The sequence below is a fragment of the Sipha flava genome, unplaced genomic scaffold, assembly GCF_003268045.1.
Source record: "Sipha flava isolate LNK unplaced genomic scaffold, YSA_version1 131_pilon_pilon, whole genome shotgun sequence".
Lineage (NCBI taxonomy): Eukaryota > Metazoa > Arthropoda > Insecta > Hemiptera > Aphididae > Sipha > Sipha flava.
The window spans coordinates 917,716-933,407 of record NW_020271757.1 but is presented as its reverse complement, the minus strand read 5'-3'; the positions used below and the strand labels follow the sequence as shown (position 1 = coordinate 933,407).

Sequence of the window (15,692 nt, the reverse complement as noted above, 5' to 3'; positions counted from 1 at the left end):
CCAAATTCATTCCCGAGATTTTATGTAGCATACATCCGAATTGGTTCCCGATATTTTATGCATTCATTTTATGTAAATCATAATTAAAAATAAATAATTTAAATTCAATTGTCGATAAGAGTATAATACATAACTACGAAAAAAACAACGATAAAATACTTAATAGACAAAAGTTAAATAATAGTTCAAAAGGAAAAGCTCAAGATGTATTATGTGAATGGCCAGCAAAAATTATTCGTTGTGAAATGGCTAAAACTGATATTGAAACTATAGATGCAAATGATTTATATAGAATTCGCAAAATATTCATGCTAGTCGATGTAGTACAGTAACAACTTTGCCTAAAACATTGAGTCAAATTCATGAAATATTAAATAATTATGGTGTAAAGACTAATCGGAATGAAACATTTTTAATTATTAATGATACAGAAACTAATATAATTGGATTTTCTTGTAATAGTAATTTGGAAGAATTACGTCAAATGAAAACTGTGTTTATTGATGGCACTTTTAAATGTTGCCCTAAGTTTTTTATCAACTTTTTTCAATTCATGAAGTAAAAAATAACTATTATGCTCCTCTAATTTTCTTCCTGCTTCCAAATAAAACTAGTGATACATAAACAAATGCTTTTCGTTTTATTCAAAATTTTCTAAGCCCAGATAAAATATATGTCGACTTTGAAAGATTAATTCATGTAGCTGCCTCTGAAGTATGACATTTCCAAAGAATTTAAAACTAAGGATTCTGATATAGGACGATATTTAAAAATGTTTTTTGGTTTATCCTTGTCACCCGAGGAAATTCTATACTGATGATTTAATGACAATAAAACCTATTAATGAAAAAATTGATGAATTATTTGATTATATATTACAACATAATATTCAAGAAGATTGCACATTCCCGCCAACGATGTGGGCCGAATTTATAAGTAGTTTAGAACGAACGACTAATTGTTGTGAGTCATTCCACAGCCAGTTTAACAGACATTTTTATTCCCCAAAACCAAACATCTTTCAGTTTATTGATGTTTTGAAAGAAATTCAAATTTTGAAAAATGTATGTAAAACTTCGAAGTACCGAAAAAGTTCGGGACATAAAATCTATTCAAAAACAAGCACACATCAAAACTGAGATGGAAAAATGAAAAAAAATGAAATAACCAGAATTCAATACTTAACTAATATTTGCTATACATTTTTACCACAATAATAATAAATAAATAATAAAAAAAATTATAAAAAAGTCAAAATTACATAATTTAATAAACATACATAATCAAAACATTAATAAATATAGCTTAACTTCTTTTCGTGTTATAAACAAGCATACCTACATCAAAATAAGCATAAATAAATTTCAAAAAAATGAAATTATCATAATACTAGAAAAAACTATTTTTAACCATATCTACTAAAAGTAGACAGTCCTAAGTCTGTATGAAATGGGAAGGAAAATTAAATTCACACCGTAAAAAATTGGGAACCAATTCGAATATACTCTCCGTAAAAAATCGGGAACCAATTCGGATATACCCTCTGTAACAATTCGGGAACCAATTGGGACGTTTCGGAACCAATTCGGATTTAGTGAACACGAATGTAGCAGAATACACGATAATCGATAAGAATATAATACGTATAACAACATAATCAACATTTTATATTTTTAAATAATTACAAAATAAAAGAAGGAAAACCCTTTTAGAATCCTATGTTTGAGTTGGTAAAATATAAGTAGGTTGATACTTGAGTTTTAAATAATTTTTAGTTTTCTTCGATTAAAAGTTTTGAATAAATGTCATGGATAGTGTGTTAGAGAAAGAAGTGGGTAGGTACTGAAATATATGCTGTGCATCATATTTTATAAATGTTCACCACGTCACTGTATATCAACATATCACGTAGGCAATAAACACGTACATGTATTATATAAGTATAATATGAGAGCTTAAGTGTATATATAATTGCATATGTGTATCGGTACTTAACGATATAATAATATTATGTACTCCGCTACAGCGCCACCATGCATCAATAGCTGAAAATCGTCACGTAGATATACTTAGCTAAAATCATGTTTTCAATATTTTTCTACAGACATATTAAATGTACCAGGCCACATATTATAAAATAGCACGTACTATTTTATATACTATTGCACTTTAACGTGTTTTGAGGCTTGTCAGGAAATTTCCGACGTAAACGTAGGTATATAACTAATAGCATAAATTATTTGATCTACAATAAGGACTTTGTGAGACAAAACTAATATGAATAAACATCCCTGGCACACGCAAATATAAATATCACATTATTTTTTGTTAAAGAAATATTATAATATTATAGCTATGAAAATAATATTTGTACTGCTCCGATTTTGACTAGGTGACCAGTGGCGAAGCACAAGTATTTAAGTTGGGAAGATATTAAAATAATACGTTACAGCCCCCTCCCCCCCATTTATAACTTAATATGTATTTATGATAAAAGGGACATGGTCTTTTATTTTTTATATCATATATTTTTTCGTATGAATAGTTTACTATTCCATCATTCAACATTTCATTAATTAAATTATCAGGCATAGCGGCGAATGACAATAGTACAATATTTTAGTATTTAGATATGAATATCACACCAGAAATAAATAAATCGTAAAATAAAAACCAACCAATAACTACGATAACAAAATTGCGTTGAACGATAACGCATCAACGCGAAAAGCAATGACGATTACAATAATGTATATTAAAATGAATTAATAAATACGAACGCGAGACATGTCTCATAGCGCAATGATAATCTCCACTCAATAACCTATGCCCCCTGAACACCGTACCTTGAGAAACTAGACGCTGCAACGCTTCGTCTCATAATATTAATTTTTAAATCTGTATTTGGATGTTTATAGAATTAACCATTACGCCACAACGGACGACAGCTCACGCGCACGATCCGCAACTAATCTATTTTAAGAATACTAATACGGTATGGCACAAAGTAAAACTATGATAAATATTGAAGTATATATTATATATAAATAAATAAAATATAATAAAACCAAATTATGTATCCGTATTAAAAGTGAGTAGACATTGTCTCATTGTCTACTATGATGCTTTGCCACCGTCGGTGACATCTGGTTTTCGATTCACTTTAACTTTCAATATGCATTATAAATTCAAAGAATTTCTATACAACAGAACATAATCAAAGAAGTTTTAGTAATTTGTACTTATATAAAGTATAAGTAAATGTTATTTTACCATACCGTTGTAATATCATTAGACTTAGAGTAAATTAATGAATCAACTAATTAGAAGTATGCAATATATTCTGTTTATAGCAATTGCCATTCGACAGTTTTATTCTGTTAGATGTTTAGATGGTAAGAAAGGTTAAGTTTTTTCTCGGTACCGGAATAGGTGTCAAAAACCGAAGCAACCGTATACCCAAATTCGACCTCTGTCGTATCCTTAGTTTAGGAATAGAACAACTATATTGTATAATACGTCTACAATGCATGATTAAACGACTAACATTCACGCGTGTTAATATGATCGTATAATTTACTGTAATTTATCAACGATTGGGATCGCGATTCAACCAGGTAAAAACTAAAATGTTTAAATATGCGCGTAACATTCTGTGAACATATTATATACATTATACATATAAAAAGAACTCTGTATATATTATGTTGTTATAATATTTTTCCTGTTATACGTGTGAATTTTTTTTCTCTGGTCTTAATAATTCATAAGAAAAATCAAAAAAATAATATTATATATTAATGGCAATATCATTTGATAGGTACTTCTAAAAGACAAATATGAAATTTAAATGTTTAATTTAATTATAATAACAATTTATTAAATAGCACATGAATTTATCTAAATATAAATATAGTACTCGACTTGGCAAAATTAAAGAAAGGAAACTCTGTTTACTTTAAAAAAAAAAAGAGCGTCCCAAAACTTGTTAAACGTTATAATTATAACGTCATAATAGTAGGGGGAATCTAAAATTTCTGAAAATGAGTCGGGGTACTTTGTCACCCTGTGAGCCTCTCCCCTAGGCGAGCACTGCATAAATATATATAAACACAAGACCGAATGAGAAAAATTAATTTATATTAAATGAATATAATTAATTAAATCATTATATTAATCATTTATATTAATAAATATTCATTTAATTTAGGTGCGCCTGAGATGAAAATAAACGAAAACTAAAATTACTAAATTAATGTTATAAAGATTAATCATAGAACAAATAAGTACCTCAATAAATTAATTTTATTTTTATAATATTATTCGACCAAAACATACCATTGTATTAAACAACAGAAGTAGCAGCTTTAAAAATTGAAATGCTAACATTTTATGATACGCGTAAATAGAATTGTATATTAAATTAATTATTATATATATTATTATATTAATAAGAATAAAATAATTATAAAATAATTGAAATATAGCTATAATGTATACAAGATCTACTACGCGATCATAATAATATCAATAGTTTATTTGTTTATCATTAAACTTTAGCTAGCTGTAAAATAATTTTCTCCAAATTTTTTTGATGGATTTATAGTAATTAGCAGTAGAACTATAGTTAATTTAAAGTGTTCGAACTAATAAAATAAACAATTCATATTGTTTATTTTTTTTAAATAAATAATTTAATCTAAATTGTCCTCTCAGAATTTGTTGTTTTTATAATGGATTGACAGCATTATAATTAAGTCTTTATCGTATATACCCTTTTGATGCGTAAGGGAAACGAATACTCACCTCATTGACTGGCCGTAATCATATACACGAGTATATAAATATATGTCTACATGAACAAAATATAGCCTGCAGTTAGTATCCATAAAAAAATTATGTTTGCAATATTCAAATCCCATTAATAACTTATATCGTAATAATATACCGAATTGAAATATTTTATACACTTATATGTAAAATGTACACCCATTTGAACCGGTTTATGATGAATTCTACCACGACAAGGTCGTCCCGTCAGTCTGTATAAAAATAATTCACAAATTGTTTGTTTCTCGACATAATGTGTGCACCTATAAAACAATAAATGAGTGAACCTATACACAAGTTATTTATTAATATTAGTGCTTTTGACAAAATAGAAAATAATTAATTAAATTACATCAGTACTGAAATCCAGTTTATTTGAATAGTTTACGTTAAATGAGTTTAAACTTAAAATAACATTATTGCACCGATCGAATTTTTCATAGATAAATAAATATATAAAGAACGTCACGTACGTGTGTGCCTATTATTATTAATACTTGTTTAAGTTGAAAATATTAATCTTCGCAAATATCTGTCAAAAATTTTATTTTGATTTCGTATAGCTAACCGTCATATTGTATTATTAATATGCACCACGACCGGGACCAAGACGTACAACAAAATTTAAAATTCTGTCAACTTGCTAGTCCGTTACGCATATCATGTGCCGAGAGAGTCATTCAAATCCGAGCAATAATATCTTGGTATGATATAAAAAATAAAACAGAAAACAAGATCATTTATGATACCCGAGCGACGACGAATTTTAAATACTTTTTCATTTCGTTTTGTGTTATATTCGTAGTTATATTTAGCTTTTTTGTTAAATATTATATTCATATTTGTTTTACCATTCACAACACATATTAAATGAAACAAATTCTTAGTACTATATATAGATACAAGATAAGTGGCATATTTAGAAACTTTTTTTTTTTTGGGGGGGGGTTTCATACCTATTAGTGAAATAATTTTATAAATTAGTATAAAATGTTTTTTATCAATTTATTGTTAGATTTTTTTATTGACTTATTGAAATCAAACTATTGACAAATTACTCTAACAAAATTACAAATTATATTATAATCTCTAGTTTTTGTTTTTTATTTGCCAAATCATTAATAACTTCATCGGTTTGAAAGTCTAAATCTCAATAAATCGATAGGATGGCAAGGACATCGACCGATAATTTCCTCACATTAGATTATTTATATATCATGTGTCTATGAGTTGCGGTTGATTGTTATTATTATTATCTAATTACAAATTAATTATTAGCGAGATTAATATTTTTTTTTATATATATTTTTTTCATTATACTTTAATACTTTATTGAATAAAAAAAAACTAAAATTATTAAATTACTGATATGTTCAAAATTTGAAGTTTTCAAATATTTTTCTGGGTGGGGGTGGAAACCCCCACCCCAACCATAAATACCTCACTGTATACGACAAATGAAAACTTTTATAGACAAATTAATAATTCAGTAGTTTATACAGCCATATGTATCGATTGAAAGTTTAAGAAATGGTAAATTAGTATAGACATATTTATGTGCGTTATCAATTATATTAATGTACGATTATAATAATATTAAAAACGTTAATTTATACTTGCACTATTTGCCTATTATCTAAATTTCTAACCGGTATAAAAATAATTGTTGAAGAAGGGAAAGCCCTTGCCCTCCCCCTGTAACACCCCTACGTGCGTAAATCGAACTAATCAAAAATATACCGTAAGATTCCAGCCCCTCTCCCGGCTCCCTATAATTTTTCCCGATCAGAAACGTGACCGCAACACACGCGTTATGCACAATGTAAATTACCGTAACGGTCGAGATTGGTCATTTTATTTTTACATCATCGCGGTTCTTCGTTCAGTACGGTTTGCGTTTGTGGGTCACCGCACACAGCACACTTTTAATTAATTCGTACCACCATTAAAGGTTTGTAGAACGTTTTGATCCGAACGAAAAAAAAAATGTCTACATAAATCCAAACCTAACTGAACGTTTTCCCGGAATCTTACAAAATTCCGACAAAAAAAAATGAATAAAAAAGCTGTAGGTAATAACAAAATAAAACACGATCCTAACGAAACAAAAAAAAAATTATATATATACATATATGTGTGTATAAAAAATAACGACTTTTTGTCCAACAGACTATGTATATATATATATAATATATATATGCATACTATTATACGAGTATATAGTTAGATAGACACGTCCAAATCGAATCAATTACGTCAACCCGGATCGCGCGCGCGCGCGATAAAAACTCGGTCGGACGACAGTTACGGTAATTAAAAGACGCCGAAGACGCGCGTGCACGTATCATCACCGTCTAAATATTGTACATGTACAAAAAAAAAAAAGTACACGATGTACGTGGAAAAAAAATAAATTACGGGTGTACACCATATACATGTATATTTACGTGCGAGTGTACGTATAAAAATACAGCGTGCGCGTATAATGCGAGCAGCTTCAAACCGGATTGGCGGCAAACGTTCGGGTTCGTTTAGTTCGATTTTCACATCGTCAATGCCCCTCGCGTGTACCGTTCGCGCTTTGAACGTATAGCCGTGCACATGTGCCAGCCGAACCTACCGCGAACCGCTCGTGTCGCGTTCGTTAATGAAACGTATACGTTTGCGATTCGCGAGCCGAACCGATACCGACAGCGAACCCCCCACCCCCCTCCATAAAGCCGGGTTTATGTTGTGTTCGCGGGAGGTTTGTCAAAAAAAAAAAACCTACTCTCGACGGATCGGCGCGAACGGTTCGCGAACCGGCTCGCTGGACGTTCGTCACGCCGTACCGATTGTCGCCGTGAACGGTTCGCGGTAGGTTCGGCTCGCACATGTGTACGCGACGGGCTCTATGATTACACGCGCGCCGTGTGGGAAAATCTCATTCTGCCAGTGGCGTAACGATAGGGTGGCATGACGGGCAATGGGCCACGGGCCCACGACTCTAGAGGGCCCTTCAAGAAAAAAATAGTACATTCAAAAACAAATCATCATAATAGTGAAATTTATAAATACGATACTGTTTAAAAATATATGTATATTTTTGTAAAATAAAATAAATTTAATAACTGATCACGATTATGTTTATAAATTATTTTATTTACCAGTCCGTCGACATTGTCGATATTAATATTATTATACATTTAATGATATTGTTATTTGTAAAATGGAAATAACAATGAAGCGTATCGCAATCGCTTGTCTTTGAAACCGAACGTAACATTTATATTTAGATACTAGATCAGATTAGAACTATTCTAGGAAAAAGTGACCGTCGTTTAGTCGTTGTTACTTGATGTTCTTTTAATTTATATTTTATTTTGTTATTAGTCAATGACGTGTCGTTTGGGCTGGTCGTTATGAATCAGTTTTTGCGCTTAAAATTAGATTTGTTGAAATTCAAAAAGCTTTAACAAAAGTTATACTTTGCAACTCTAAGTTAGATGAGCGAAATGAAGCAGATGGGATTAAAAAACAAATTGAAAATCATAATTTTATTTGCACTTTAGTTTTTCAATGTAAAATTTTACAAATTATAAACCTAACTTCTAAAATTCTCCAGTCAAAGTCATTTGATTTAGATAATGCATCTAATTTATTAAAAAACTGTTATGAACAATTAAAAGAATATAGATGTAATTTTAATGATCTCTTGGAAGAAGCAAGTATAGTTGCTAAAAGTTGGTCTATCTCTACAGAGTTTCAAAACAAACGTCGTAAAGTAGTAAAAAGATATTTCGATGAACTATGTACTGATATGCGTTTAACTTGTCCAGAAAGCTTATTTCGTGTAACTATTTTTAATAGAACGTTGGATATATTAATAAATCAAATAAGTAAACGTTTTTCAAGTTTTCATGAATTAATGCTAAATTTCACATGTTTACAACCATATTTTCTCACATCAGCAACAGCTTTAGAGCTTTTAAATGAAGCTACAAAGTTGGTAAACAAATATGATAAAGGCATATCAAAAACATTTACAAGTGAAATTTTAGCTGTAAGATCAACTCTTAAAAATCAAATAAATCAACTTAATTCAACTAGAGATCTTGCTCAACTTTTAATGGTGAAAAATCATTCTTTAACAGCCAGTTTCCTAGAAGTATGTACTACTCTTTTATTATTTTTGACAATTTCTGTTACATGTGCAAGCGCGGAACGGTCATTTTGGAAACTAAAAATTATTAAAAGATATTTAAAGAGTAAAATGATACAAGATCGTTTAAGTGGCCTGGCATTAATTTCAATCGAATAAGAAACAGCCCGAGAAGTTGACTTTGAAGATTTAATCGATATGTTTGCCGAAGCGAAAGCAAGAAATTTTGAATATTTAAATTTTGTATTGCTTTGTATATATTTTTTAAACCAAAAAATGTTTAGTAAAATTTTACTATAAAAATAATATTACACTAAACATGTTTTTTATTGTTTGTAGCCTTAAAGGGTAGAATTGTATAGGTGGTTAGTTTTTGAAGGATATTCCTCATATCTCGTTCTTCCAAATTTATAAAACTAAGGGCCCGATTGGATTATTTTGCCACGGGCATTAAAAGTTCTGGTTACGCCACTGCGTTCTGCAGTACGAGATTTTGAAATTCTTATCGGACGCTCGCCACTTAAATACAAAGCCGGTCCCACGCGACTCGTGTAATCGGCGAATATTCAACAATCGTACTACTTTACGAGTCGTGTGTGAGGTATTTGCGATCGTAAAGTACGACGATTATTTTTTACTCGTCGTGTCATTCGCGGTTTCCCGTCGTTGTCGGATACAACACGAGTGACTGGTGCTAATAAGAAATTTAATTTTGGATTTCCCCCCGAAACAGACTATTATTTATTATTAATATTGTTATATTAATAAATATTATTATTATTATTATTTTGATGGTGGTAGTGGTAGTCACACGTCATTCCCACATGAGTTGTGCAGTAGGCGTTCTTTTTGGTCTTAATTTTTAAATCATATGCAGCAGCAGCAGCAGCACACACTACTGCAAATACGGCACAAACTGTCTTCTCGTTGTCACTGTCAATTTTGGACGGAGGTGAATTTCGTGTTTTACAATGTCGAACAAAAAATATTTGGTGATTACAAGTCGTGAAGAAGGAGCTATGACGAGCAAAGTACATACGATTGACAAATAATCGGCGAGCAGCACACGAGTCGTGTAGGAGCAACATGATTACAAACATTTTGTACAAACTGGGCTCGTACACTCCCCGAGTATACGCTCGGAAAGCACGAATAGGGACAAATGGACGTCAAAAAAACAATGTATATATATATATTTATAAGTTATAAAACCATTGATATTTTATGTTCATAATATAACTAATGGATCGTATCATATCAAACCTTATCGAATTTTATCGTTTTGGCAATAGGTACCTTTTATATCAATATAACTTATTGGTTTTTACAATTTGTAATAATTATCACACTTTATCAAAACACGGTGATACACGAGACGTGACAAACCAATTGTATTCAAGTGTACATGTAAGATGTCATTAATTAATTCAAATCGCGATGGTGTAATTTTTTTTGAACGAATATTTTTGACATTAAAATTTACATATTATAATAAATATAAATAACTTATTTATTTTATTTACTGATTTATATGTATATACATATTTTTTTTTTTTTACGTCCATTTGTCTCCACGTCCAAACGGCTACGTCCATTAGATCGCGCAAAGCACACGGATTGTATTTCAACGAACGCGACCGCATGCGTAAAACCGTCTGCAGCCTACGACGGGAAGAAAAAGCGAAAATCGAAGAAAAAAACACGAACCGTGCGAGGAGAGATAGAACGTACGGTGTATATATCATAACGTCGTAGACCGTCCGTCCGCATCTGTATTCCAAGAATTGTAGAGCCTGTAGACGACGTTGTCGGATAGAAACTTGCGCTTTAATAACGCGTGTCGGACCCGTCCACGGACTAATTACGATTTCCTGCCCGGTTGTGCGACACCAATATAACGTTGTAATACATCACGTCGTCGATGTGAATATTACTGTGAATATACCCTCTCGTGATCTAACCGCTTATTTCTTTACACGTGTCGATCTTAACTCAACAACAAAACAATACCCATATGATTATGTGTAATAATTGCATTGCCTACAATCGAAACGTAATAATAATGAAAACATTTGCTGAAACATAATGAATTTAGGAGTACATTTATAATTTATATACGCTTAACTTTACAGAGTTCCATAGTTGCAACATTTGTGTGGAAAAAATCGGACTTGTCATGGCACTCGTATTTATTTTTCATATAAATGTCACGATTAAATTTATTACCGCTAACAAAATCGACACGAAACACGTAAATTAAGATATTTGTGCGATCATCATCAATTATGACCATTTCGAGTAAATAAATTTAACTAAATATAACCCCTATATATATGTGTGTGTATAGGTTAATCATGCAGATCTCTTCTCTCGCTCTCTTTCTCGTACCTCGTCACCGTCACATGTTCTCATACCTCGACGACGTAGACAGCAAAAGTTTTTTGACGGACCGTAAGAAATGGCCCGTGGCCTAAAAACTGTTTTTCGGCATATCGTACGTGCATTCATATATTACGAGGACCGGGAAACTGTCAACCGACGACGACGACGACGGTCGGTTGATGACGGGAACCGTTTGTCAATCGCGTTTGCGGTGCAACACGGTGCGCACGCATACATATATCACGCGAGCGCGCGCGGCGGTCACGTGTCGTTTACTCGGCGTTAAAAACCACCGACACCAACGCACGCACGCACCACACGTTGCTCGTGAAATCCCACGGGACGGCGTTCGTATTATCCACAGAAGTTGTAGGCGCCTCTTGTAATGTTAATTGCGTTAATTAACACGCGCGCACACATTCCCAACACGTGTTTCCGTTTCGAAGAGACGACAGCTTTTTTTTTTTTTCGTTTTTCTCTCGTTCTTCGACACTGACAAAGTGAGACGCGACGACCTATATGAACGGTAGTACCGTGCACGTACACTGCACTCGGTGCTCGCACAATAATAGATACACCGCGACAGGAGAAAAATAATCACGCGAAAAGACCGATTTTAAACGTGTCGTATTTTATTCACATGTTTTTCTTACGACTTTTGTAACGGGAGTTCACCGATTGCGCTTAAAATTACCTTTTCATAAACCAATTGCACTCTAAACATTTTAGAGTCGATAGACCGATTGCGCTCTAAAAGTTATTAGTTAGTTGCTAACCGATTACTTTGCGACTATTTATGCATAATACATTGCGAGATGTATTATACAGTTTTACATAGAAATAGGTGGTTATATCATAAAGTAATAAGATTTTGAGATTAAGAATAATAATGATTTTTTAAATAATAATTTGAGCATGGCATTACAATTTAGAATTATATAATTTGGTTAGTTTACAGAAAACACTTTCCAAACTTAAACTCATCAAGAACTAGAACGGTTTACCTTTTTCATCAAGAACTTTTGTAAAACGAACCATATTGTAACGTCCTACAACTCAAAATAATACTAAACGACTAACAAGACATAAGTATTGGGTATCATCAATGTGTTATTCTATATACAGTATATTATGTGCAGCGAAACAATTAGACAGATAAAATATATCTGATGATAATGAAAACTTGTTTTTGTGATCAAAATATGTGCGTAATAATAATAATGTTTCATAAAATTCCCGATACTGTTATAAAATATATTAAAACCAGTCACTTTAGCCAGTAATCAATTGATCAATAAATATCAGGCAAATATAAGAGGCGCAATTGGTACACCGACCCTAATATATATGCTGCGCGATTAGTATATTGACCCTAAAATACAAATTTTGTTTTAGGCACAATTGGTCCATGCCCTTTATAATATTCAAAATTTTAAATTAATTGTTTCTTTTTACCAAGAATTTTGAAAACGATTGCTAACTTAACATACCAACAAAACGGATATACAATTATTATACCTGATCTTGTGGTTCTCGCAAACACTACGCCTGTTAATAAAATCCCATGTTTATTCACACTATGAAATTAATTCACAATGATCTAATATTAATAACGTAAATAAATATTCACGTTGCATGTGTATTGGACACGTAACCAGGACTTAAAAAAAAACTTTTTCCCTAAGAATCGAAAAAGTAATGGAAACGCTGGAAAAATGGAAATCCTCCACAATGAACAAAGATAATAAATAATACATTAATAATATTACAGTGGATGAATCTCGAAGACTCTATACTTATTTATAGCCTTTCACGCTTAACCTTTATTTATTGGTTATCATAACTTACAATATAAACATTATAAACTATTAAGTGGTAACTACTTACTATCCACTAACTTTAAAAATATTAATACTACCGACTTCCGACTTCTTGACAGTACCCGCTACCCAGTCATCACCACTAGTACCAACAGGTAATAATGTAATTTATCAATTTATATTTTGTACAGATAAGTAATACATAATATCATACTATCTGTATTAACTAATATTAAATAATTATACCCATAACCCATCGTACGACATATTTATAATACCGCTGGGCCAATGAAAATAGGATTTTTTTTATACATAGATTATTTTAACTTGTAAGTGTACCTTTAAATACAAATTACATTGATTACTTTCTGACAAAAAAGATTTTTTTTTTTATTTTCTGAAAACTTTATTACATATTTGAATATTCTTCAATTGTTCTATATTTTCTGGGGCTTTGGGAAAAAATTGTTTTTTTCCGCAATTTTCACGAATTTTTCTGGAAATTTTCCGGCATTTTCCGATCTCTAGTTATTGGATTCAATTATGTATTATAAAAGGTTTTTTTAGTCTACACGATAAAATACTTTGACAGTTGGTGGGTACGAAAATTAAAAATATAAGTATTATTTTAATTTCTATAACTATAAATCAAGTTTATTTGATTTTCTTATTTTTTTATTTTTTACAGTAGGTAAAATTTACAAAAATAAAGCACAGTTATAATATTTAATGCAAACCTACTATAGGATTTCTTTATTAAACTTACTACAATAATATTTTATCCAGCGTGCAGTAAGAAAGAAAATAACATGTACAAATTAGTATTTACAAAATAACATTGCTTCACCTATCACTAAGGATAACCTAATTGTGACAGAAGAAAATTTCTAAAATAGTTTCAATAATAAATATTAAATCGAAAAAAATAATGATTTTCTAATATTACAACTAATTAACATAACAAATATCTTAAAAATAAGACATAAATCAATGTTAATTTAAATAATACGAATATATTCACTATTTATAATTGTTTTTCTTTAATTATAAAATACTACTCATAATGAGTAACTATTTTTTATTAGTAATTTAAGATAATCGTAATTTTTGCAATTTTGCAAATATTTCGGTGGCTATTCGTACAACTTGTATCTAATTATTGGATAATTGTCATAGCATTTTTTATTTACCAAGCTTTTTTCGATAGTTATTCCTAACAATGAAGAATGACATTTTTACGAGTCTTCCACTTATATACTCCACAAGCACAGAACTCAGCGTCGCTTCATTAAAGGGAAGATAAGACATAAAAGAAATAAAAACGAATATTTTGATACATACGAAAAGACGATTTATTGACAAAACGTAACTCACACGAGATACAACCTATGGACGGTTACAATTCTGTCGCAAACGCTCTTACGCGGCTTAACCTTAACAAGTGGCTCATAGCCGACGCGATGTTGTACAAAATGTTAGCCTCGGCCACCAGGCAAACGGTTTGCGCACCCAGGTCGGTGCGGAGCGCGTCGACCACGGTCAACAGCGGCCGGTAGTACGTCATCAGGTCAGCCGTGAACGCCTCGACCATGGCCACGTGGCCGGTGCGGTCGAGCAGCACGGGCACGGGCGCGTCCGGCTGCAGCGACCTGTAGCAATACCGCAGGAGCATCCGGTTCTTCAGCACACGGTCCAAGTGGTCGGTGTAGCTGCCCCACAGTCGTCCGTTTTCGTCCAGCACTGTCGGCGGGTAGTACCACGTGCCGCGATAGACTGTACCGGCCAAGTGGACGTTATCGCGAAGCATGTTCACGGCGGCCACGGCCTCGGCGCTGTCGGCCGTCCACGTGACCATGATGAAGAAAATGGCAAATCGTACGCGTATCGTTGAGCACTACTGCAGTTCGCACGCGAACAAAAGGAACGGCGAACGACACGAAATAGATAAACGTTATTGTAATGCTTTTGAGTTGAATAGATAAAAACATCGAACGATCCGCAATTGACGTTTGATAAACATCCCCTTTCCCTACTTCTCGCGCTATTCCGATGACCGTGGACGGTCGTCAACTGTTGTAAGTCATCGATGTGCTTGTTGAGCGCATTTGTACCAACCGTTTTGTTCTAATTTTTTCTTTCTTTTCAATCGCATGATGTCCCGCGAAAAAATTTCAGTATCGTGATAAAAAAATATAAGATAATATTTTCAACACGTTATTGCATTGATTTTTCATGTTGGAAAGTAAGATAATTCAAAATGTTTACCAGATCAGTGATGCGTCCACTTTAATAACAACATTTTCTGAATTGTATAATTTAAATTTATTTCAGCGGCACTGTCTTTTTATTACAACCCAATTTACACTTCTGTAAGATTCGTCCATGGATGTAACTATCGCAGTAATGTACTCGTACATCAAATTAAAATTGCAAGTACATTATTCCGACGTATAGGGCAGTTAGTAAATCGGCATTCGATTTTTCATATTTTACACTTTAATTAGCACCGTACATATTGT

General features: G+C 31.9%; 1 protein-coding gene across 1 annotated transcript; it reads right to left on the bottom strand.

Annotated features, from left to right (window-relative positions):
• Positions 1-14,552: 14,552 nt before the first annotated feature.
• On the bottom strand, positions 14,553-15,177 carry LOC112694651. Its single transcript, XM_025570192.1, has one exon. The coding sequence runs from the start codon at positions 15,026-15,028 to the stop codon at positions 14,570-14,572; it is 459 nt and encodes a 152-aa protein (XP_025425977.1). The 5' UTR covers positions 15,029-15,177; the 3' UTR covers positions 14,553-14,569.
• Between the last annotated feature and the right edge of the window lie 515 nt (positions 15,178-15,692).

What these genes read in the sequence shown, in the direction of transcription:
- LOC112694651 (XM_025570192.1), bottom strand. Translation starts at nt 15,028, where the DNA reads ATGGTCACGTGGACGGCCGACAGCGCCGAGGCCGTGGCCGCCGTGAAC.